Consider the following 22,898-nt stretch of genomic DNA (forward strand, 5'->3'; position numbering starts at 1 on the left):
GGATGTGGGAGGGGGAGCCTGAGCCCCACAAGCCACTTTTGTAAACTTTTGCCTGACTGTAAAGGCAGCTCTGCTCTCCTGAGCTTTCCCAACAGCAGAGCTGTTATCCACAGTAGAAAATCAAATGAGTGGGACTCATTATGTTGGGGAGATGAGCACAGTATCAGATGTCCTAAAAACCCTGGTTAACTGTGTGTCATGTCAGGAAGATGAACAACAATTAAGAGCGTTCGAGCTGTTCAGAATTGGTGCTGTCATAATCCGACCTTAAAGCAATAAAAAAAAAAAGTGTGGGTGCCTCAAAAGGGCTGGAGGAAAAGTGCTTGGGGTGTAATTCATTCGTTTGGAATTGTTCGAGGGCTGCTCTAGTGGTTTGTTTTAATTTTGCTCGGCTTGGGTGACTGATGGAGCTCAGTGTGAAAGCTGATGCCGGACAGTCAGAGCACTAGATAAACAGCAGCCCTCTTTTTGCTGCTTTCTGTGTGGATCTTAAAGGCATTCGAGCTCAACATCAAGGACGAAATAGAACTTTGATTTGCATCTTGTCTGTGGCTTTAAAAAAGTATAATCTTCATGGAATCGGGCCAACTCCAGGGTGATCTTTGCAAGTTATTTTAAATAACCCTCAAGATCTTCATAAAAACTATATTGAAAAGGAAAAGAGAACATGCTGGTTTGAATGTAGCTGCCAGATTTGCTGAGATTTGAAACATGCTGGTCGCAATATTATTAGTAAATACGTGTAAGAATATCTTTCCAATCGTTATCATGAATGTGCTTTCTTTAGCTCTCCGTCTACTTACTTGTATCCTATCAACTTATTTGGATCATAATTTAGGAAAACGTTCAGGTCTCCACTTTTGAGGAGAGAGGTTTTCAAACGATACATTACTGTGATACTGTATTGGGCTGGCATATCACCTAGGTTTCTGAAAACGAGATAGAAACAAAAAAGAATCATCTCGGAGCCTGGCTTAGGGTTGTCCTTCAGCTCAACATGTTTCTTTTCTAACAATAGGAAGTGCATGTTCCTTATTATTGTCCTTGAGAGCCGACAGCTTCATTTTATTTATACTAATCAGACGCGTTAGGGTGTCATAGATGTACAGGGCTGGACAGTCTACCAGGACGGAGCCCTGCAGAGAGAAGAGCATAACGTGAGGGTTGGCTTCCACACATACGTGTGCTCCTCTGAACAGGTTGGAGGGCCCCACTCTGTTAACATTTTTGGTCTTTAATACGGAAACCCATGCAAATGAAAATGTACATCAGTTGTTCTTCATTTGTTTTCAGCGCCAAATCTTAAAGGCAGACCACGCAAAAAGAAACCATGCCCACAGAGAAGAGATTCATTCAGTGGTGTTAAAGATTCCAACAACAACTCCGATGGCAAGGCTGTGGCCAAGGTACGGTCGTTTGCTCCCTGCTCTCCATTTGGCTGCATCTTTTTTTTTTTTTTTTCCTTTTTCCCGTTATCTCTCTGCTCTTGTGTCTTGGTGGCAGTTTTCCATTCAGAATCTGACTTTGGTGTTCACAGCTCTCTGTGTCTGTTCCCGCCGCCTCCCCTCCCCTGGGTGGTTGGGGGAGGGGGTAGTGTAGGCATTTTGATTAGTCAACAGAAAGACTTCCCACCTCCCAGTCTGGCCTGTTGGGTAAAGGACAGATGATTAAGCGCCCACGTCATCGAAGCTGAGATTTCATAGAAGGTGACACAATGACATAGTTTACTCTGCTTGTATCAAAAATAGACCAAGCTAAACAATCCTCTTTCTGAACATGTTCATCTAAATATGTTGCAGAGATTAACAAAGGATGAAATTAGAAATGGCTAGAATGACGTTTTTTAGTTATATTTTTTCAAAGTCACCTCTAATTTACCTTAGAGTAAAACTGAAGATAGTTACCTGTACGGAAAAATAGTTACATGGATACATGTACCCATATGTACATTTGTATCTTCTTAAAGATCTCTGTTAACGCAGAATGAAAATCCCAATTCTAAACTGTTTTTCGGGGCCCAGGCCTGTTTTGCCCAAGCATTCCTTAGAGTCTCGAAAGTGCATGCCTGAGGTATTTAGCACCATGAGGGGTGAAGTGTCACTTCATATTTTTAGACTTATCTTTTTGACTTTTGTGGGGTTGGTCAGATTTGCACGGTTCTGTTTACTGGGTGTTTGCGCTTAGGTGTTCATTCTGTGCCAAAGACAGCAATACCCCCTTTAGGACCCGAATTGAAGACCAGATTTCAACTGATACTATGCTTTCCGATCCAGGGACTAAACTTATGAAAGTGGGAGCTTTTCACTAGGGGTGAATTTGGAAGATTCTGATGTAGGAAAATATGAATTTGGTTCTGTGTCGGCAGTCTACTGTTTCTCGGCCCCGTATGCCGCTCCTCTTCCCAGTGCAGTGAAGCCAACCCTAGACAGTCACAGTTTATAAATCTTATTTTCAGCAGATGATTGTTTTATCAGGAAGGTCTGAGGACTTTTTGGTTAGGATTTCTTTATGCGTCCAAGAATGCAAAGGGTTAAAAAGAGATCAAGGAGCAGAAATGTTCATTTTCTGGCTACACACAGATCTGTCTTTCCCTAAAGTAACTTTTGTCCTGCTCTTTTGACCTTCTGCAAACGAGTGCACGTGGGTACCAAGAATGACATTTTCTAGTAATTTGGACATCTCAGCCCTAGAACTACCTATCAGCTTCCGTGGCCTCGAAGAATGTCAGCAGGAGCAGTTTATTCCCTGTGATGTGGTTTGCAAGATACCGTAGAACGGAGAGAGAAGGTTTTAGGATCTTATCCTTCAGCCGAGCTTGTACTGCCAATGTCTTACGTTGGCACCCTGCCCCATTCCTCCGAGGTGACATCATGTGTTTACCCCAGTATGTTCTGTACCTGAGCCCAGCAGGATGAAGCTCCTTCCCATGTCATTTGGAGTTACTAACAAAGTAGGCCTCTGGGAATTTTACAAAACTCATACAAAGTGTTCTGAAAGAACAGCACCTCCAGTATTTCTCACCACGGAAGGTCGCTCAAGACTCACAGTAGGACCCACAAAACTGAAGAGGAGAGGAGCCTCTTCTGTATTTGATGGTCACTGACTTCTTAGGAGGGATCCTAGTCAAACCGGGGTTTTCGAGGGGACCCGTTCCACACCCCTCCCACCAACGCTGCCGTTCAGACTCTTTACAAGGAGGTGGGTCATCCTTCCGTCGTTGGTTTCAGTGGTGAGTGGATGAGGCACCTGCCGCAGTCAGCCCCTGGGCATTGGTCTAAACACCCAGGTCTTCTCAGAGTCTTGGATTACAGTTCTGCCTTGGCTGCTTCCAACGGGTCTGCAAGACCACTTCAACCAAAAGAAAGAAACCAGTAGGTATGAAGTATGGCGGGCTTGTGTGTTGACACAGACAGACAGATGGGAAATCTCTACAGAATGTACAAGCCACCTCTGGGACCAGGACAACCACTAGAAAGGCGTTTATGTCTTAAAGGGGTCTTTCCTCATGAAACACTGTCAAAGAGATTACGAGCCTGTGACCATCTGATCGCTTGTTGAACTGGAAGCAATATTTCAGGTGACAGTTTGGCTTTATGACCAAGGCCCTTGTGACTGTGTTTTGCCAAAGTGTCTCAAACAGACGATTTCTAACCATGGATACATACCTGCTTCCCGCAGCTCCACACAGCAGAGCTCTCTAGAGTGAGAACCCCTGGATTTGTGGTCTGCATGGCTGGAATAGAGTAATTTGCCCATCACCATCAAAAGATTGCTCTCTCTCAATAAGAACCTCAAAGCCAGCTTTGCAAGACTCTGTTTTTTAAGGGACAGAGGATCTCATGGCTTTCCAAAGACAGCAAGAGTCACACGGGGAAGAGGCTACCGGTTCTCTGAAGATGTCTTGAAAGCGTCCAACCAAATCCTGCCATTTCCTTGGAATCATCTTATGGCAGCAGATGTGGGCCCAAGCCCACTCAAGGGGTGACCTGTACAAGAAAAATCTTCTCAGTCCAGGCCTCTAGTGGAAGGCCTCCACAGATAGAGGGCAAATGACTTTTCACATTCTGTAAGCACTTTCGAAAGGCCAGAAGTATATTACAGGTGGTTTATATTCTAAAAGGAACAAAAAGAGGGAATCCATGGTGTGCCATATGTTCTTTCGCTTAAATCACAAACACCCCTTTGATATTTCACAAATGTGATACTTGTATTATTTTCACTATGTTTCATCCGGCTTGGTCCTCAGAACCACCCCCAGGAATTATCCTTCCTGCTTCACTAGGAAGAAGATGAGCGTCTCCTAGCAAGTTGGTGACCACATCAAAATTAGACTGTAGCTTTATCTTTCTTGCTGGTTCAACACATCTTGCTGCCCCAGTTGAAGGCTGGATTAGTTATAACTCAGTCCAGTGAAAGGATGTGGTTAATATCAAATAGGTGGTGGTTCATTGAAAACATTAAATGTGGATTCTTTAATTAGCGCTTCCTCAATCACTGTAGAAACCCCAAAGCTCCTAGGGAACTCAACAAGTAGAAGGTGTTCAGGTTGGGAAAAACAGATCTAGTAATAACTGTCACCAGCAAAAGGTTGCACTTTCTCAAGGTCAACATGAAGACCAGCTCCTGTTTAAATTTGCAGGAGGTCAAAATGTTAAATTAAAATGAGAATATTTGGGGTAAATGTGAAAATATGTAGAAAGGAACTTGGCCAGGTCCTACCCAGAAACAGAGTAATAGCCTAAAGGTCTCCTTTATGTTAACTGAAGAAATGTACGGAGCTAGCCTGAGAAAGACCACTGCTCACTTCTCACAAAGCATCCGCGTGCCCCCACCCCCCACCCCCGAGAGGAGAAACCTGCTGGCTCACCCCACAAGGTTCAGGATGGAGTTCCGTAGATGGCAGCCTGGCTTTCCCAGGAAGCTTCTCTGCAAAGCAGGGAGTCTGAATGACTTTGGGCCTGGTTTGTGCACCTGGTCCGAGCTTTCCTTCTGTTTCTGGGTGTTTCTGCACAGTTTGAGGCAGAAGGTTAGGCAGCCATCTAGACACCAAGGGAATGCTCATTCTCCCTTAACAGTGGTGCTTCTGGCCTCATAATATAAATATTAGACCATGATGGCTGCAAATTTAAGACTCAGCCTGTTTTACAAGCAAATCTTGTATCTACTCCTGCGTGTGCAAAACCAGGGTTTGGGGTGAGGCAGACCTGAGTCTAAACCCAGAGTTCTGCCCCCATGAGCTGACTAACCAAGTCCATAACCTCGCCGAGCTTCATTTTCCTCAACTGTAAAATGGAGTTACGGGCCTCCCTTTGACGGTTGTCATGAACGTTTGGTGGACTGTGGGAAGCCCAGGGCACAGTACCCAGCTCATTGTAGGGCCGCAGTTGATACTGGTTTCCTTCCCTTTGCTCAATGCACAATAGAAGGCATGGAGCCCTGTTACACTTTGGAAACCACCTAGTTTTATCTTGTGTTCCTCACTTGATAGACCACGTTTCTAAGCTGTAGGCTCTGCAATGCCCGCTAATGAGCTATGCTTTGAAATGGAAGTGTGTCTTGACCATGGATTCCATTTTTTAATGAGTGTCAGTAAATTATAGTTGTTTAATACCACAAGCCCTAGAATGAGACCGCCTGGGTTCAGATCCCAAGCTCACCACTTACTAACTTGGCCATGATCCTGTGGCTGTCACTCATCCCCTCTGTGCCTTAGTTTCCTTGTCTCTAATGCAAGAATAATCACGTGCCTCGCTAGGGTTGTGGACATAAAGTGGATAATACCTCAAAAAGTGCTTAGAACAGAGTCTGGCTATGTCGTAAGCACTCACAAAAGGCCAGGGGAATACAGGTTAAAACTGGAATGTTTTTCTGATTTCAAAAAGCCATTAAATTAGAGATTTCATCAGAACTTGAGATTCAGTCTAAAATCTGGCAGTGAGAAATGATGACGACCCAAAGTTTCACGGGACGTCCCCCTTAATGTGATGTGACAAAGTACTAAAGTTTGAAAGTATTGTAAGTAAAAATTGTACATGGAAAAATGTTTTAGTCTCATTTCCACAGCCCCTTAAAAATTAAAATCTTATCTAGAGACCCAGTTGAATGAGTTGTACAGGAAGTTTTATTTTTTCCAGAACCAGTCTAAAGATATTAACCGTGCATGTTCACTTGAGAGAATAAGTTAAAGAACGCCCTTGCAGGAGGATACAGTTCCCTTTTATAAATAAGCATAGCCTTTTATATTCTTAAGGTCTGGGAAGGAGACGCTGAAGGGAAAGAGAAAGAGGGGTCAAAAATCTGAAATGGAAAACAATGTCGAATATGTGGGACATTTTTATTCATAACATTTCCCCAGCACTTGCCCTCTTCTCTCCGATGTTAGATATGGAGATGTAAAGACTATCAGAATGTACACATTCCCCTTGTGCACTTGAACTCAAAGTCTGACCCTTTGTACTTCCCCCTTTTACAATTAAAATAGCTCAGCAACTTAGCTTTATATTTAACAACTATCAAAGGCCTCTTGTAGAACATGGCAGTGAGGAGGGAACATTAGTTTAGCCACTCAGTTTGCTGAGTTCCATATTCACCTAGAGTGTGGAAGGAACGACATCTGGCACGTTGGCCGCCATTAATTTTTTAATTATGGTGCTTTCCACTTACTATTCTTGGGTTTTTAGCTGACCTCTGCTCTTCGTGGCAGGTTAATATCTCCTCTTTCATTCTCAGAGCTGACCGAAAAGCCAGGAGCCCTCATTAAAGAGGGGGATCTTTTGTTTCCTACTGAGGGTGTATCTGGGCATCTCCCTCAAGTGAGAGACAGACAGAACACACTTTGTTGGTGTTCCTGATGCCAACGTCTGCCGGCATGGACGTGTTTTTTTTCAGGTGACTGGAAATAGTAGCAACAAGAGAAGTTTACTATGAAGAAATAAACTTTCTCTCATGTTGATTCAAAGTGCGAAATATGGAACTATTTATTAAGAAGACAGGGTTTTGTTCAATGACATTAACAGATGGTGCCCCTTGGGAAGATAAAAGTGTGTAAAGAGGCAAAAGAATGGTCCCACCAGATGCGGACACTATTTCTGGTTTCCTATCAACGTACTTGTAAGGACTCTAAGGCTGGCAGAGTTTGGCAAACCATGGCCCCGTCACCACCCGTTTCTATAAATAAAGTTTTATTGGAACACAGCCATACCCATTCACCTATGTGTCTGTGACTGCTTCTGTGCTAGTTGAGTAGTTGCCACAGAGACGATCAGGCCCCAAAGCCTGCGATGTTTACTACCCAGCCCTTTCCAGAAAGTTACCACCCGGTGGTCTGAAACAATTCATATTCTAAAAAGCTGCTTCAGGGCTCAGCCCCCCACACTGTGGAAGCTGTCACTGGCTGTGTCTTTGTGAGCGTTCAGAGGTGGTACTTGACTTGATGTGGCATATTTTTTCCCCCTTTTCCAGGTGAAATGTGAGGCCAGGTCAGCCTTGTCCAAGCCGAAGAATAACCACAGTAATTGTAAAAAAGTCTCCAATGAAGAGAAACCAAAGGTTGCCATCGGTGAAGAGTGCAGGGCCGATGAACAGGCTTTCTTGGTGGCACTTTACAAATACATGAAAGAAAGGAAGACGCCGATAGAACGAATACCCTATTTAGGTTTTAAACAGAGTAAGTATACTTGTTTTCATTTCTGAAAGATCAGAACTGCTCCTATTCTTTAAATTGGGAAAAAATTTTGACTCAGGGTTATGTTGCAATCCTAATCTGGGGATGATGCTCTCTCTGTTTATACTAAATCGACAAATCATCCGGCCCAGGAATTTTTCTCCCTGCCCCTTTCCGCTACACTGTTCCCTTCTGGGGCAGTGGCAGTGAGATATTTATAGGCTTGAATCCACTGATTATGACTGGAAATAGACATGTTGAAAGTTTCTCATTTTCTGTTTTGTCAATCTTGAATGTCTGTAACGCCTTTCTTCTGAGATAATAATATGACGTCGCTTTATCAGGCCCACATGTTGCCTGCAAAAGGCAGTTTTAAAGAGGAGGACATTTAAAGATGGACAAAACAACCCGAAAGAGAAAAACGTATTTTCTAAGCCCCAAATTTGTTAAGAGATAACAAAAACCTGACTTCAGAGGAAACACAAAATACTCAGATTTGAACCAAAAGCCCAATTTTGGATTACATTTAAGCATCATAATACATTTTTAAGTGGAAAAGGAAACGCTCAGCTGAGCAGAATTCCATAGAATAAGAGAAGAAACCCAGATCCGGTCCTGATTTCACAACCGAATATATATTTTGCCTCTGTCTGGATTTTGTAGCACACAAAGCAATGAGCCCCTGGCTTGAAATAGTATTTTCTCCAAACGTGTCTTCCTAGATTAAAACCATGTGTCATTTTGATGAAGAATGTCAAACCTGTATGTTTTACATAACAATTTACATACCTAATAGCAATTGGCACTGATTGCAAGAGAACACTCGCAGCCATTATAAACTTATATAACTACGAATGATTACAATGTTTGTCTGAAAACTGGTTGCTTGAAATAGAAGTAAAATTAATGTACTATGAACAGCTTTGTTGCATTATGCATTGGTTCAGATTAAATCAAGGCCGAGGCAGGGCTCTTGATAGCTTTGAAATAGTGCAAGGTTCAATGAGGCTTTTCCAACGTGTTGTGTCAAAGAGCCTTTTTTTTTTTATTTTAATTTTATTCTTCATTTCCCTTACCAAGGAATTACTTGAAATTCAATTTTCCCCTCTTGTAAAAGAGTCAGATCCATAGCAGTCCCATTCCATGGTGTTTGGGACAAATGAACAGGCTTGCTAGCAATTTGGCCTCGTTGTTTAACAGCATAAACCTACGCAAGCCCTGCAAAGAGAAATCTGTTCTAGAAGAGTATACATTCGAAACATCACACAGGCAAGTTAGGGGACTAAGTGGTCTCAGCACTCCATTCTTCTATGAATGAGTATCTTCCTTCCCTTTGATCTGTGATGTCATTGTGACTTCAAGGGTAAAATAGGTGTCTTCCTACTGGTTACAAGGCACCTCATGGTAGTGAAATACGGTATGGGATCTTAATATAGCACTGCTATCAGACATTCTATTGAAAAGGTAATCATATATTAGAGTGGCTGGTGTTTATTGATTATGATAAGTTCTTATGTGAAGGAAGCATAATATAGTATCCTTTAATCAATGGCTTCTTTCTAAGGGTTGAACAGGACCAACCCTAATTTTGAAATCTCACACTTTTCCCCAAGGACGCTGTAACTTAGCTTCCCTGGGTCTGCTGATGGCAACAGGACTAAAACTGTGTTGTCCTTTATCCCCAAAGTAGAACCATTTCCGTATTTGTGACTGTTTCTTAAGAAATATTTTAAGTGGTAATAATATATCCTCTTGTTGAATGCCCTTTGGCAAATTGTTTCCTAAGAACTTAGCTCTCTGGGGTATTAGTGTTTTGGTTTTGGGTTTTTTTTTTTTTCTCTTTCTCATTGAAAATAAAACAAAACAAAATGTTTTAATTGACATTTCTTGGAAATATGTTAATGCAATGCTTATCTAAATACTTATTGTCCCTCTAACAGTTAACCTTTGGACTATGTTTCAAGCTGCTCAAAAACTGGGAGGATATGAAACAGTAAGTGTTTAAGCAACTTAAATGAAATAATTTTGCAATCTAACTCCCCCACCCCCTCTCTGACCAAAATGGAGAAAATACAAAAGCTAACCGTCCCTGACTGCCTTCTCAAATGGCTCCACACTTTTGGGGGTTTATTGGGCCGCTTTTGGAAATGATCCCAATTAGTTCCAGGTTTGGCAAAATTGTAAACTTGTCATAAAAACTACAAGTGGAAAACATATGTAACTCTCCCCTGTCAGGGAAATTAGTTGGGTCTGTAATTTTTTCCCATGTTGAGAAAGGGCTATTATTGTACAACAAGCCAAGATTGCATAAAAGAAATTTCCCTTGGCAACATACCTGACATCTGTTCATGTCTAATATGGGAAATGTATTAAAGGCTTTCAAAAGTAATCAGTATTGGCCATTAAGGAATAGAATGCAGCAGAATCTTCTCTTATTCTGGGGCAAAGAAGCTTTATTAGACAAGGGTCAGTGCCGCATAAACAGGAAGTTATCAAACTTATTCAGAACAGGCTCTGACACTCTTTATCAGCTAATTCTAACTGACAGGAACGGGTTATTTTTAGCCCACAGGAAAATTTTGATGGCCACGGATTTTACAGCATGTATTTTGAACCAATAAAACGTTAGAGCAACAAACTAAGATTAAAATCTTGAAAGAAGAAGAAAGAGCTGTATTACTATAGCACACAGAGATGAAATCTGTAATAAAATCAATTGACAGAGGAAGATGTCGTCATTGGAAATATTTTCTCCTCCACACAAAGATCAGATTAAGTTGTGCAGTTTCTTCTGCAATGAATAAGAAGTTATTTTTTTTCCCTTTCCTTATGAAGTAACCTGGGAACTCTCTGTATCATAGTAAAACGACAGTAAGAGACACAGAGTCAAGAAAATGAAATTCATTTTTAGTCCCACCATAATCACCAGTGCTTCTTGCCAGAGAGAGCATATTGTTCCACAAACTAATATAATGGCTTGATGTCAGGGGTTTGGAATGGGAAAAGATGGCAAGCATGACGTGATTCGGATAATCTGGTATTTACTATAGAGTTACCTGCTATGAATTCTGACTCAGAACTCAAAGATGGGAGTAAATGCATGTGTAAAATGTTTGGGATATACGTACCTGTTTATAAAGCAGTATGATGTTCATATGAGGTATTATAAAATGTGTGTTTCATAAACACGAATTTACTTAAATATTTGTTTTACCAAGCACCCCCTGTAAAAATAAATAATGTAATTTTTCACTTGGTTGGATCTGTTGATAGGACAAAGAGATTGACTCCTTGCCACGGTGGCTCATAGTTTTGCGAAACCTTAGGCTAATTATAGCTTTTGTCCATGTGAAAAAGATAACTTATTCAGAGCTAGTCTCAGGGATTTAGGAGTCAGCCCCATACCCTAGATTTTTAAGTCCAATGCTTGATGTTAAGAACAGGAATACTCATTTGTATGAACTGCAGATAAGTTACGTGATACTGCACAAAATTATGAAATGTCTTTTTAAACCCAGAAATGTATTGTTGTTTACTGATAGGGAGAGTGCCAACAAATTTCACAGAACCCGTTTTTCCTGCTTTTGTATCTTCTGTATCTTCACAAGGGTCTATTTTTCTCCGTGCAACAGCAAGTGGGTGTAGAATACACAAAAGAAACTTCTGATAAGTTTCAGGGCATTCGCAATATTCTGAACACATAGTATTTTTTCTTTTGTTGAATGAGCGAAATAACAAATGACCGTGCAATCAGCGAATCACCGGAACATGTATACAGTACGTCTTCTGTGTTCGCGGCATTGTGTGGGACCCTCTGGAGGATGGACAGATATCTAGGCCAGTGGTTCTGGTTGCTTGCCGTCCAGGAGAGGCGGTGATTATGATTAAGAGACAAGGTGGGGGGGCGCCTGGGTGGCACAGCGGTTAAGCGTCTGCCTTCGGCTCAGGGTGTGATCCCGGCGTTATGGGATCGAGCCCCACGTCAGGCTCCTCTGCTATGAGCCTGCTTCTTCCTCTCCCACTCCCCCTGCTTGTGTTCCCTCTCTCGCTGGCTGTCTCTATCTCTGTCAAATAAATAAATAAAATCTTAAAAAAAAAATCTTTAAAAAAAAAAAAAGAGAGACAAGGTGGGAAAAGATCCATTCCCTGTTAGTAAAGTACTATTTCATTCAGAAATGAGGGAAGGAGGACTTGTGGCCCTCAAGCCATCTGAGCAGAATTTTGGAGAATAGATGGAATTTAGACGTGAATGATCACAGCCTTCCAGGAAGAGAAAGCCAGATGGGGAAATAAAATGTGGAGGTAGAATGATGTTGGACACAGAGAGTTTGAGTAATGTGAAGTCAGGTGACCAGGTGGCTGGGACGAGTGACCTCGAAAGCGAGTCCAGAGAGGATGGAGCCCTGTGAGAAAGGCTTTTGGATGGCAGCCCCTGGAATTATTCTGGAGTCTGGCTGGGGCAGGGTGGGGGGTGTTGGTGGGGAGAGAGGCAGAGAAGATTGATAACAAGCTAAGGGTTCTGTTTAGCCCCTCGTTCCGCCTTCACTGCATGTGTACGTGGAGCCCATAGAGAGAGGCTGGCGGGGGGGCATCTGGCAGACCGGATTGGCATCTGGGAGATGGGATCGGCATCTGCTTCGCATCTGGTTATGTCTGAGCTGCAAGCCTCTTCAGCCAAGCCACAAAGAGGACTGGCAACCTCTGGAATTGCTCCTTCCCTCCTTCTCTCTCTATTTACCCATCAACTCCCTCATTGTTCGTGGGGCCCCTGCCATTCTTCACCCCCAATTTTTTCATCTCCTCTGAGACAGCGAATCTCCTTAGCCTTGTTAACTATAAAATCTACTTCCAGGGTCATAAACTAGATGAAGCCGGTTGGTAGGATTTCTCCTTCCTTCCTCCCTTCCCCCCTCTTTTCCTTCTCTCCTTCGTTTCTTTTTTATTTTTTTTTTAATGCTTCATACTACCTTGCTGTCCCTGTAGGCCCTGCATTTGGCGACTCCCATGCTATGTTGAAGCTTTTGAATCCCCCAAGTACAGAACACATGTTTCTGTTGGTATATATTGACCAATAAATGAAATGAGATGTTCAGTGAGGATTCAGTTCTGAAGTCAGTCCAGCAGATGTATGAATAAGATCCTGTCTGAGGACTTAAGTTGTCATCGCTGTGTTACTGAAAGACATTTATCTGTGAGATTATCTGATAGCAGAAGCAAGTGTAGACTTGTCATTAGAGCTCAAAAGAGATCTTGGAATCTTCTAGATCCATGGTTCCCAAAGGCCACTCAAGAACTAGGGCTCAGATTTTCAAAGGGGAACTTGAAAGTATACGGAGCTGTCTAGACCTCCCCACTGAGACATTAACTCTGCGGAGGGCCCTGGGCCTAAGACCCTGAGAATCCTTTTTTACAAGCACTCCGGGTGATGTTAATTCAAAGCTAATGGTAACAGTGACTATTCGCGCTTCACCTACTGGCCCTGTGGCTCTTCGCTTCACGATGTGGCCGCATCTAAGTCAAGCATCAGAGATTAGAAAGTTGTCTTCACGTTATTACTAAAGAAGCCTGCCAGAATATTACCATTGCTTTGGCTCCGAAGCAGCACAAAGTTTCCAGCGAAGGTTTTTCCATTTGGTAAAGTGGTAATACAGCTAAATTAGGACCCAATAAGCCATTTTCATTTTGGATGAGGGAAAGCATAGCATCCAAACCTTTTTGTGTTTTGCAAATTGGCCTTGGTGCAGAGAAAGATACTTGCCCTGCTCCGGTCCATACCCTCATTTTACAAACGAGGAAACTGAGGCCCAGTGAGGTGAAATGAGTTGCAAGGGGTCATCTGGGACCTCTGCTGATTCTGACTCACTGAGAATTTTATGCACAACTGTCACAACCTCCATAGCAACACTGGAAAGAAAGAGATACATAAATGACCATCGTGTGTGTTTTCCACCCCCAGCAGTCTCTTCTGTATCTACCATGCTTCCTCCCTATTTGGGGGGATATTTTGGGAAAGCCTCTAATAGCCTGCCTTCCTCAGTAGCATCTTTCAGTAGGTTCTCTGTACCTACCCTGAGCCTTACCGGCACACTAACTACTAGCTGAGATTTTATCTGATTCTTGAGAAAAATGTGTCAATTTAGGAGTTGGGTCAAGAAGTCTGTGTGATGTAAACATTCAGTAATAGTAAAAAATTGCAAGTTTAAAGTTTGTAGTTGTATCCCCTCTGCTGTGAACTTGTGATTGGATAAAGACATCTCTCTGGAATCCCTTCTGGTTATAAAAAGAGGCCATCTTAATTGGCTTGTTTTTGTTTGTGGTTATAAACTATTCCAAACCTTCTGGTTTGAATTGCGGATTATGGATTATTTCATTGCAGTCCTTCACAACCCTCAAATTGAATTAAAAAAAAAATGAGAGAGAGGAGCAGAAGTTTTATTTTAAGCCTTTATAAGCATTTGACTAATGGCTATATTCAGTTCTCTTGGCCTCCTCTGCCTTTGCTGGAAATGAATTTTGTGTCTCTGCGTCCTTAGGTTTAGAGATCATAAATGTATTGAATGGATTTGATTCCCTAAAAAACAATATCCTGGTATTTTGATTGGTTGGCAGCGAGAAACCTTCCTTTACAATCATATACCCCACTTCTCCTCCCAAACATTTTAGAGCAGGGTCACCTACAGTTGAGGGGGCAGAGCTGGAGACAGCTGCCCTGATGAGCAAAAGAGGTCTTCATTTCAGGGTCTGGTGAAGTAATTAAAGCTTGAAGAGTAGCTTGGGTATTACCAGGATGCGGCGTGTGGAGGATGGTGTGCTAAAGTGATTTCCATTTGGCTAACCATGTGAGGGTGAGCCAGAGGCAAGATCTGGGGAGAAGGGAGAGTAGGGAACTGGGTCTTGAGAAAATCTTATCCTAGAGGCAGAGGACCATGCAAGCGGTGCCTTCTAAGAATGCCAGTTAGCAGCTCCGTCTCTGCCCACGGGTGAGACAGGACCATTATTTCTCATCTGGAGGAAGAAGTCACATGTCTTCTTGCTGGAAGGATTAGGCTTTGACACCAGATTCTGGCTTTGACATCATTTCAAGACATCCTCTGTATCTAACCCTAGTACTCTGGACGGACAAAGCCTCTTGCTTAATTCAGAATTCTCCAGGCCAAGGATGATGTCATGTAGTTTTGAAAGGCTCCAGTTCCTGGAGTACTACCAGGAAAAAAAAGTCATCTTCCTTGAATTCAGTCCGCCCTCAAGGTGTCCCAAGAAAGAGGCTGTTTCTCAGAGCAGCCCAGGCAGCGCTACATGCAGGCGAATGTTCCTTTTGACTTCACATCTGCTGCATTCTTAAGCCATGGATGCACTCAAGTCCTGCAAGATTTCGGATTGCTGTTTCCTAACCAGGCCACAAAAATTCCAACATTATTTCATCCCTGCAACCTCGAAGGTAAAAAAAAAAAAAAAAAAAAAAAAAATGCTCCAAGGCCATGGCTTGGGTTAAAATCATTTCCCAATATATATATTTTTTTAAGTAACAGGATATGGTCCTCAAGTAAGCTATAGATGGGGCAGATTCCTTTCCCACCCACTGGACCTGCTTTCTTGGCAGATGTGTGGAGGGTGAGTTTCAGGTTACCTTTAAAACACCTTGGGTTCTAAAGAGCCATTTGAAAACCACTATATTTAGAAGCAGTGAACATAATAGGGATACAGTGCTTTTTACAGTTTCTTGGGTCTTACCCACACCAGGGAAAGAAGTAACTGCCGCGTGTCTTCGAGGTGAGATGAAGTCTCCACGCACCCAGATTGGTTTGTTTTACTCGGGTGCGGTTGGCTCCATTTGTCATCTTGCTTCATGGTCAACTGGATGGGGTTATGCTTCCTGCTAAATCGTGAACCCTTGAAAGTAGAAACTTCTCTTTCTTTCCATGATATCTCCCCGCCCTCAACCCTCCATCCTCCACCTTCCCCCTCCACGCTTCTGTACCTGGCTCAGTGCCCTCCGATGGCAGCCAGTAGACAATGACTGATGTCAAGAATCCCTATCATCTAAGCGAGGACTGTGCAGGAGATGACAAGGGAAGCATAAACCAAGAGAAATCATTGCTTGAATGAGTTTGGCCATTTTCTTTAGGAAACGAAGAGCCAGAAGTTCTCTGTATCCTTAAAAACCTAAAATAATAGAAGGTCAAGTTGAAATGGGACCATGACCAGGAAGCTCCAGCTTCACTGAAGAGCTAGTCAAACTCACCCCATGGCTGGATCAGACTTTCCAGCTGGGTGGAACCGGGGACTAGATACTGAGAGCCAGACATTGGCTTTGCCCCAGTGGGGTTTTAGAGATAACACTCAGAATACAACCCGAAGCAAATACATACTTCGGCCTGAGGAACCCACACTAGTGCAGGAGGCACATTTGTACAGCTGGGAGCGTGACACCCCATCGCTGGGCCAGGGGGAGTTCTCCCCTCCTCTCCTCTCCTGACAGGGCCCTGGGACCCACCGTGGGTTTGGACAATGGGAGGATTTAGGCACTTCTTGCTTTAAAGCCCGTGGACAGTGTTTGAATTAAGAGCGCATCTGGGCACAAAAAATGGAGATGTGTACCCTGGAGGACGGTGTACTTAAAAGCATAAAAGCATTTAGCAGTTGGAAAGAGCACATTTTATGACTTTCCTGCAGAAAGAAAATATCTCAAAATGGCCTGATTCATCCAGGCCGGCCGGTGGAAGCTCGGTAAACAGGGACCCCTTCCTGGAAGGCCCAGCCCTTGTCTTTGCTCCAGATGGACTCTCCCTGGTAAAAACTGTATTGAAACACCAGAAGCCACTAGCAGGGGCTGACGCAGACCACTAGCCAGCTGCACGTGGCTTACGAATGCCAAGTGGCCCTTGACGCTGGCCCTCTGCTGCCACAGTTTCAGTCCTAGTGTGAGGAAGACTTTTTTCCTCCTTTTGATAATTCATTATTTATTCTTAAAGAGGTTTGTCATTTCTGTGATAGGCAAGTGTTGAACAGGGTACTACCCCCTAGTCTACATGACGGGTATAAGAGGGGGGCCTGGTCAGTTTCCACACATTAACTATCCCGCCATCAGTGGTCTCTTGCTCATTACGTTTTTCACAACCTGTATTATTTTGTTTATCTGTGTGGTCCCTTGTTTATGTTTAGTATCCCTCCCCCCAACACACACACACACACACACACACACACACACACATGTTCGGTGTTGGGTCTGGTTTTCGTTGTTGCATCCCAGATGCTAGCACAGCACCCAACAAATGGGAGATGTTCAAGAAATGTTTGGTGAATGAATGGTTGAGTGAATGGTTGGATTCCAATATAACTGAGGTATATCTATGGTCCAGTGGTGAACATAATAGAGAACGTCTGTTCTAACTAGATACACCCGCGGTCAGGGTGGAGGAGCCATAGTTTTACGGGGTGAGAGTAAAATCTCAGAGCACTGTTAACCCAGATTCTTCCTGACTTCGTGGTTGTGCTATTTCTCCCCTAATAAGAGACCCACAGCTCACAGTCGAGGCCTTGTAGCAGAAACTTCTGCCTCCCATGGAGCAAAGGTCCCTAGAGTCTGTCTTAGCACCCTGCTACGCACGTGGACTGTTCACCAGCTTATGCTGATGGGGAGGCTGTTTTGATGTAGTGAAAAGAAAGTCTGCTCTTAGGATCATAAGACATTGGTGTGAGTCCTGACATGGCCATTCTACTGCTGTGTGTCCTTGGGCAAGTTGTGCGGCCTCTCTGTGTCTTCCTTCCTTCCTCTGTGATGAGATTCCTACCATCTACCTCACAGGCTGATGGGAGGATGAAATGATATCATGCATGTAAAAATACTTCATAAAATATTGAACAGTGCACAGAAGAGATACAAGGATGACAAGAGTGATGGTTTCCTCTGAAGTGTGTGCAGGGACATACTTAGGCTGTTTTCTGGCCCTGCTGGGCTCCCCAGGGCCCACACACCTCATCTGAGGGAGGGAAATATGGAGGTGTGTTTCAAGGGGCCTCAGCGTTCTAAGGGCTTTGAGGAATAACAGAGACACACGGGAGGGGATCCAGTTTCGCTTCTTCCTTTACACGAATCTTGTATAGACCAGCCTGAAAGTGTATTATTTAAAAGATTGGAGGGAGATCGTAATTAAATATAAAATAATTACTAAAATATATATTTTTGAGTGTTTTGAAAGGGGCTTGAAGCCATTTGTTATCATCTAAACCAAGCTATAAATAAAGGAAGATTTTATTTTCAGTCGTACCTGCCAGGAAATGCAAGAGGTGGTTCTGTCTAGAGAGAACTATTGAAACACATCAGTTCAAGAATGCTTCATGGGAAATTGAGCAATGCAAACCTCCCATTGTCTCGGGGTCGAGAAGGGTTTATAGAAATAAAAGGGCTTTTACTTGAAATGGAAAAGGTGCCATTTACCCTATAATATTTAACCACCCCTCCCCTCCTTCTTAGATTACAGTGACAGAGCCCCTGTTTGCGAGTTGAGATTTTTTTTTTCCTCGGCTTGCTGCCTTTAGCCCTTAAGTGAACTCGGCTGGCAGAGCTGCGGGTATATTTCAAAAGAAGCCCCGGGCTCGGATTGTAGCTACGGCCACGGGCCCCTCTGCCATGCCCTGCCCCCTGCACATTCCAATAACAGAGTTTTCCTGTAACTGTTTAGAAACGTTCACAAGGACCTCAGAATGTGCTCTGTCTCCTCTTTTCAAGGAAATACTCGACTTGCTCGGATGTAGTAAATGACGTGGTTTCCCCGGATTAATCATTTGCCAGATCATGCATCTGTTATTTTGTAAAACCTTAATTTATGTACAAAAATAAAATTAAAGAAAGAAATTAAACAGGACCGTACTACGCCATTCGGTAGATTGCAAGCTGCCGGGTTCTTTTCACCCAGCAACCCAGTAGATAGAGCTTGTGTTTTCGCTTTGGAATTTGTTTTGGTAGCATTGGATAGATAGCCCGTTTTCCTGACCTAAGGGAATAAAAATAAACAGGTTGCAACATACACAGTTTCAGATTTGGGTTTTGTTTTGGCGGTTAGAGGAGCTGGAGTAAAAATATAGCCAGAGATGACTGCCAATTCCATAGCGATTTGGTCAATTGAATTCATTTATGTAGTCATTTTATTTAGTGTTTGAAGTGGTCACCACAGCACACAGGTTAAAAATCAGAAGATACAAAAGCAAGTTTGGTGAAAAGCCTCTCTCTTTTCCTATATCCTTGGCCGCCCATTTCCCCGCCCCTTAAGCAACCAGTGTTCATTCTGATTGATTTGAACTGATACTTTAGCCGAAATCTTATTTTATTTAGATGCTTTATCACATGACCTAAAGGATCAGAGTAAGAGTTTGGGTCCTCCGGGGGAAATGGCTACATAAAATATCCAGAGAGATGCCTTGGAGGAAATGCTTTGAGAGTGACACAATATAGAACCCAAAGCAGAATTCCATGTTTATTGTAAAGAAAAGTTCCACGAGTGCGATCCCCCTGTGAAACCCCGAGTCTCCCCGTATACTCATTTGGACTTCTCTGTCTCTGGGTTTCCAGAACAGGCTGTCCACTTCTGCCTGTTGCATATGTATTGAATCCTGGCACTGTGAATCTCTTACGATGCAAGATTGAATTTCCCATTGCCGTCTTTTCAGATAACAGCCCGCCGCCAATGGAAACATATTTATGATGAACTAGGCGGTAATCCCGGGAGCACCAGTGCCGCCACTTGTACCCGCAGGCATTATGAAAGGTAAGAAGCCCTTTCTTGGAAAGTCCTTGCTTAATTAAAAGTGTGTTCATTGGGGGAAGCTTCTGGTGAAGGATAAGATAAGGGGAAGCCTAAAGGACCTTTCTGGAAATAGAAATTATCCTCTGGCATTTTACCTTGCTTACCGCCTTGTGATTTTTTAGGGACGTGGCTTTCTCTGGTTACAGGGGCTAAAATTAGATGTTCTTTTACTTTGGTTTTACCCTGTGACCACCTATTTGACAATACGTTTTTATTTTTTCCCCACAAGCCTAGATTACTCAGTACGTTCTCCGTAGGGTTCATCCACGGTGAGAACCTTCAGCTTCTGGAAATCCTAAATCAGCAGTGTTGCTATGGGTTTGCCATGTAACTGTATTGTCATTGAAAGGTTTTCATGTTGAATGCATGCATATTGAAAAGTAAGCATTTCTTTACTAAGAAAATTGGCCCCAGATAAGATCCATTGGTTTTTTTCCCCCCATCGTGGTATTTTTTCTTCTATGCCTACGCTTTTGACCGAGAAAATCCTTTCTTGCCAAGCTTTGCATGGGTGCGTTTTCTACCACTTTCAGCTTCTCTCAGAAGGTGACGATCAAGCAGTCGAGAGGTAAGGCCGCATTAGCTGCAATGAAGGTTGTCTCCACAGGAGCGTTTCCTCTTTGCATTAGGACTGTGGTTGCCCACAGCAGGGCAGACCTGTCAGCAAATTCATGCGCTGTCCTAGCTCCGTGCTTCCAGTCCCTCCTTCGTTTGCTAGGGTCGCGCCAGCTTCTTTATCCCTGGCATCTCCCTGCCACCATGTCGACTGACTCAGCAACCTGGTTTCAAAATCAGAGCTTGGAAGATCCAAGGAGAGGGGTGTGTGTGTGTGTGTGTGTGTGTGTGTGTATGTTTTAATAACGGTCATGGATGTAATGAAGTCAAGATACAGCTGAACAAACAGGCCAGTTAGCTTGCTAGTTTGACGGGTAAAACCGAACTGCTCAGTGTGATGGCAGCTCTTTACAAGTCCATCACCGTTCCAGCTTCAACCCAGATGCTCAACCCCCGCCTTTGGATCCTCCACGTGTGTCTCCCGCTAATGTGCTCCAGTGGGTCACCTCCTCGTCATAGTTTGCTAAGTTCAGTTCTATTTTTTTCTGTGCTGCACTTCGCATAGTGCCTCTTTCGTGATAGCCACTCGATGACACGTAGAATGTTTTTGTAGGTATAATCGTAGGAAACTAGATTGGGTTTCGTAGCCCATGAAAAATCCCCACAGAGTAGTCCCAAGAGATTGCCTTACTTGTCGGGGTAACGACCCACAAGGATTTTTAAAAATTGGTAACTGGAATTTGAATTATTACTCTTCCTAGTGTTGTTTTCAGTATACAACCTCAGTTTTTCAAATGTGAGTGTCATCTCTGTCAGTATTTAAAACAAAAACCTACATTCTCACTGGACATAACAGGGGCACTGCTGACATCCTAGTAGAGAATAGCGTCGGTATGTCGGGTGAGTGCTGTGTAAAGAGCGCTGAAGGGAACACATGCAGCTTGGTGTTGACTTCTGAGTCAAGGCTTTGATCAGAACATTTTCATTAGAAACACCGTCTGTATTTTCAAAGGGCTTCTATTCTGATAGTGAACTTACTGTACCTCCATCTGCAAATGTTCCCGATACCTGAACCATCAAACTTCAAGGACCAGATAGCCATTAAAATTTGCAAAAAGAGCGTACCTCAACTGTTAGCTAGCTCGCCCAGTTAAAGAATTAAAGTTAATCAAATGTATTACAGAGCATCACATGGTCAAAAAAAACAGATTGGGTTTGGGATGGAAAAAGGATTGGATCTAATAGAGTGAGTGTGTGTGTGTGTGTGTGTGTGTGTGTGTGTAATTAACTCAAGCAGTTATGTGATAAAAATGGCCTCAATCTTAATTGAAATACCAGGATATATTCTTTTGAAGACTGTGTACTTTGTTCATGATTTACCTTATCTGGCGGAGTAGAATCCCAAATGCCTTCAGTCAGTCAAATTGGAAAATTCTAGTAGAGATACCTCAAACTTTGGCCACTAAGAAACATTTCTAAGTTTCTTTAAAAATGTCTCTTCTCTCCTCATTCTTGTGCGTAAAGCAATATTTCATAAAGGTTTGGTCTCCCACTGGATTAAATTTTTTGAAAAGCTATGTCACCCACTCTGCTAAATCTAGAAATTTTTTGGGTCTGTGTGTATCAGTCAGGATCCAGTAAGGAAAATAAAAACCACACCTGGTATTCAACAAAAAGAATCCACTATAGGGAATTACTGAAACAAAAGTTGTAAAGCACAACGTTAATAGGGAGGAAATAACCACAGGTTCCCTAGAGTCAAGAGAATAGGAGAAAGGGGGTTAGGGTGTTGCCACCCAGAAGTTTAGAGAGTATGTCCCACAGACCTGGGGTTCAGATCCCTCCTGGGGAGAGGATCCCAGCCAATGCTGGTCGTTATTGAGCTCAGAGGTGGAGCCCTGCAGAGCTAGGCTCAGACCTGAGGAGGCAGTGCTCCCTGGCTGGTGCTGGACCTCAGAGCAAATGCCATGTAACTGTTCTGGGATTGTTGACAGAAGCTAGAGGCTGGAACCAGCTGCTGCTGCTAAATTACTGTTGGGTTGGCCCTGAAATGAACAGCAAGCAAAATAGAAAGAAAGAGCCCTTCCTCCCCTCCTCTGGCCTGCTAGGGCCCCGTTTGCAGGACCCCAAAAGGAAGACAGCTGACCAAAGAGACATGTATTCTGCAGAATCCCAGTCCCGACATCACCAAGCAGAGCACAGAAGAGTAGATTTGGGGCTGAGACAACAGTCAACGGCCAAGTGGGACCCCCAATATGGAAATCCCTGCACAGAGTCAGAAACCCAGGTTAGAGCACAGCTGTCCCAGGGGCAAGTAGCAAGGTCCTTCATCCTTCCTCGTATATCCTTTCACCATCTAGGCCCCTTTCCCCTTGTTCTGATCAGATACAAGGGGTGTCTCTTGAGTAGTTAGAAGTTAGTAATAGGGAAGTACTAAAATTTGTAGATAATTGACTTTAAAAAAAAAAAAATGAGACTCCAGGGGGCCCCTGCATGGCTCAGTCCTTGAAGTTTCTGCCTCCAGCTCAGGTCATGACCCAGTGTCCTGGAATCGAGACCCACATCAGGCTCCCTGCTCAGCAGGATGTCTGCTTCTCCCTCATCCTCTTCCTCCCCCCTGCTCATGCTCTCTCTCTCTCAATAAATAAAATCTTAAAAAAAAAAAAAAAAACAGAAGTGACACTCCACTTACAACTATACCAGTCTCAATCATTTTGAGTCAGTCATGATCTGAAGGGAATCACCCTTACTCCTGTGTGTTGTGGTCAGGAGAAAAGTCTGGGGGCAACTGTTCTAGCTGTCTTACGTCTTACTTCTCTTTAATGGTTCTACCAGAGAAGGGCAGAGGACACTCAGCTCATCCCAGGGACGAGAAA

At 43.3% G+C, this 22,898-nt stretch overlaps 1 protein-coding gene across 3 annotated transcripts in view; it reads left to right on the plus strand.

The window, feature by feature from the left end:
* ARID5B (AT-rich interaction domain 5B) overlaps window positions 1-22,898 on the plus strand; it is a 176,702-nt gene that overhangs the window by 132,054 nt on the left and 21,750 nt on the right. For all 3 annotated transcript variants that reach the window (XM_002915102.4, XM_019795099.2, XM_011219556.3), the window contains 4 exons: window positions 1,294-1,406; window positions 7,462-7,666; window positions 9,604-9,656; window positions 19,331-19,428. In XM_002915102.4, the coding sequence (XP_002915148.1) occupies window positions 1,294-1,406; window positions 7,462-7,666; window positions 9,604-9,656; window positions 19,331-19,428 (469 nt within the window). The remainder of the gene's footprint in view (window positions 1-1,293; window positions 1,407-7,461; window positions 7,667-9,603; window positions 9,657-19,330; window positions 19,429-22,898) is intronic.

The sequence above is a fragment of the Ailuropoda melanoleuca genome, chromosome 6 (assembly GCF_002007445.2).
Source record: "Ailuropoda melanoleuca isolate Jingjing chromosome 6, ASM200744v2, whole genome shotgun sequence".
Lineage (NCBI taxonomy): Eukaryota > Metazoa > Chordata > Mammalia > Carnivora > Ursidae > Ailuropoda > Ailuropoda melanoleuca.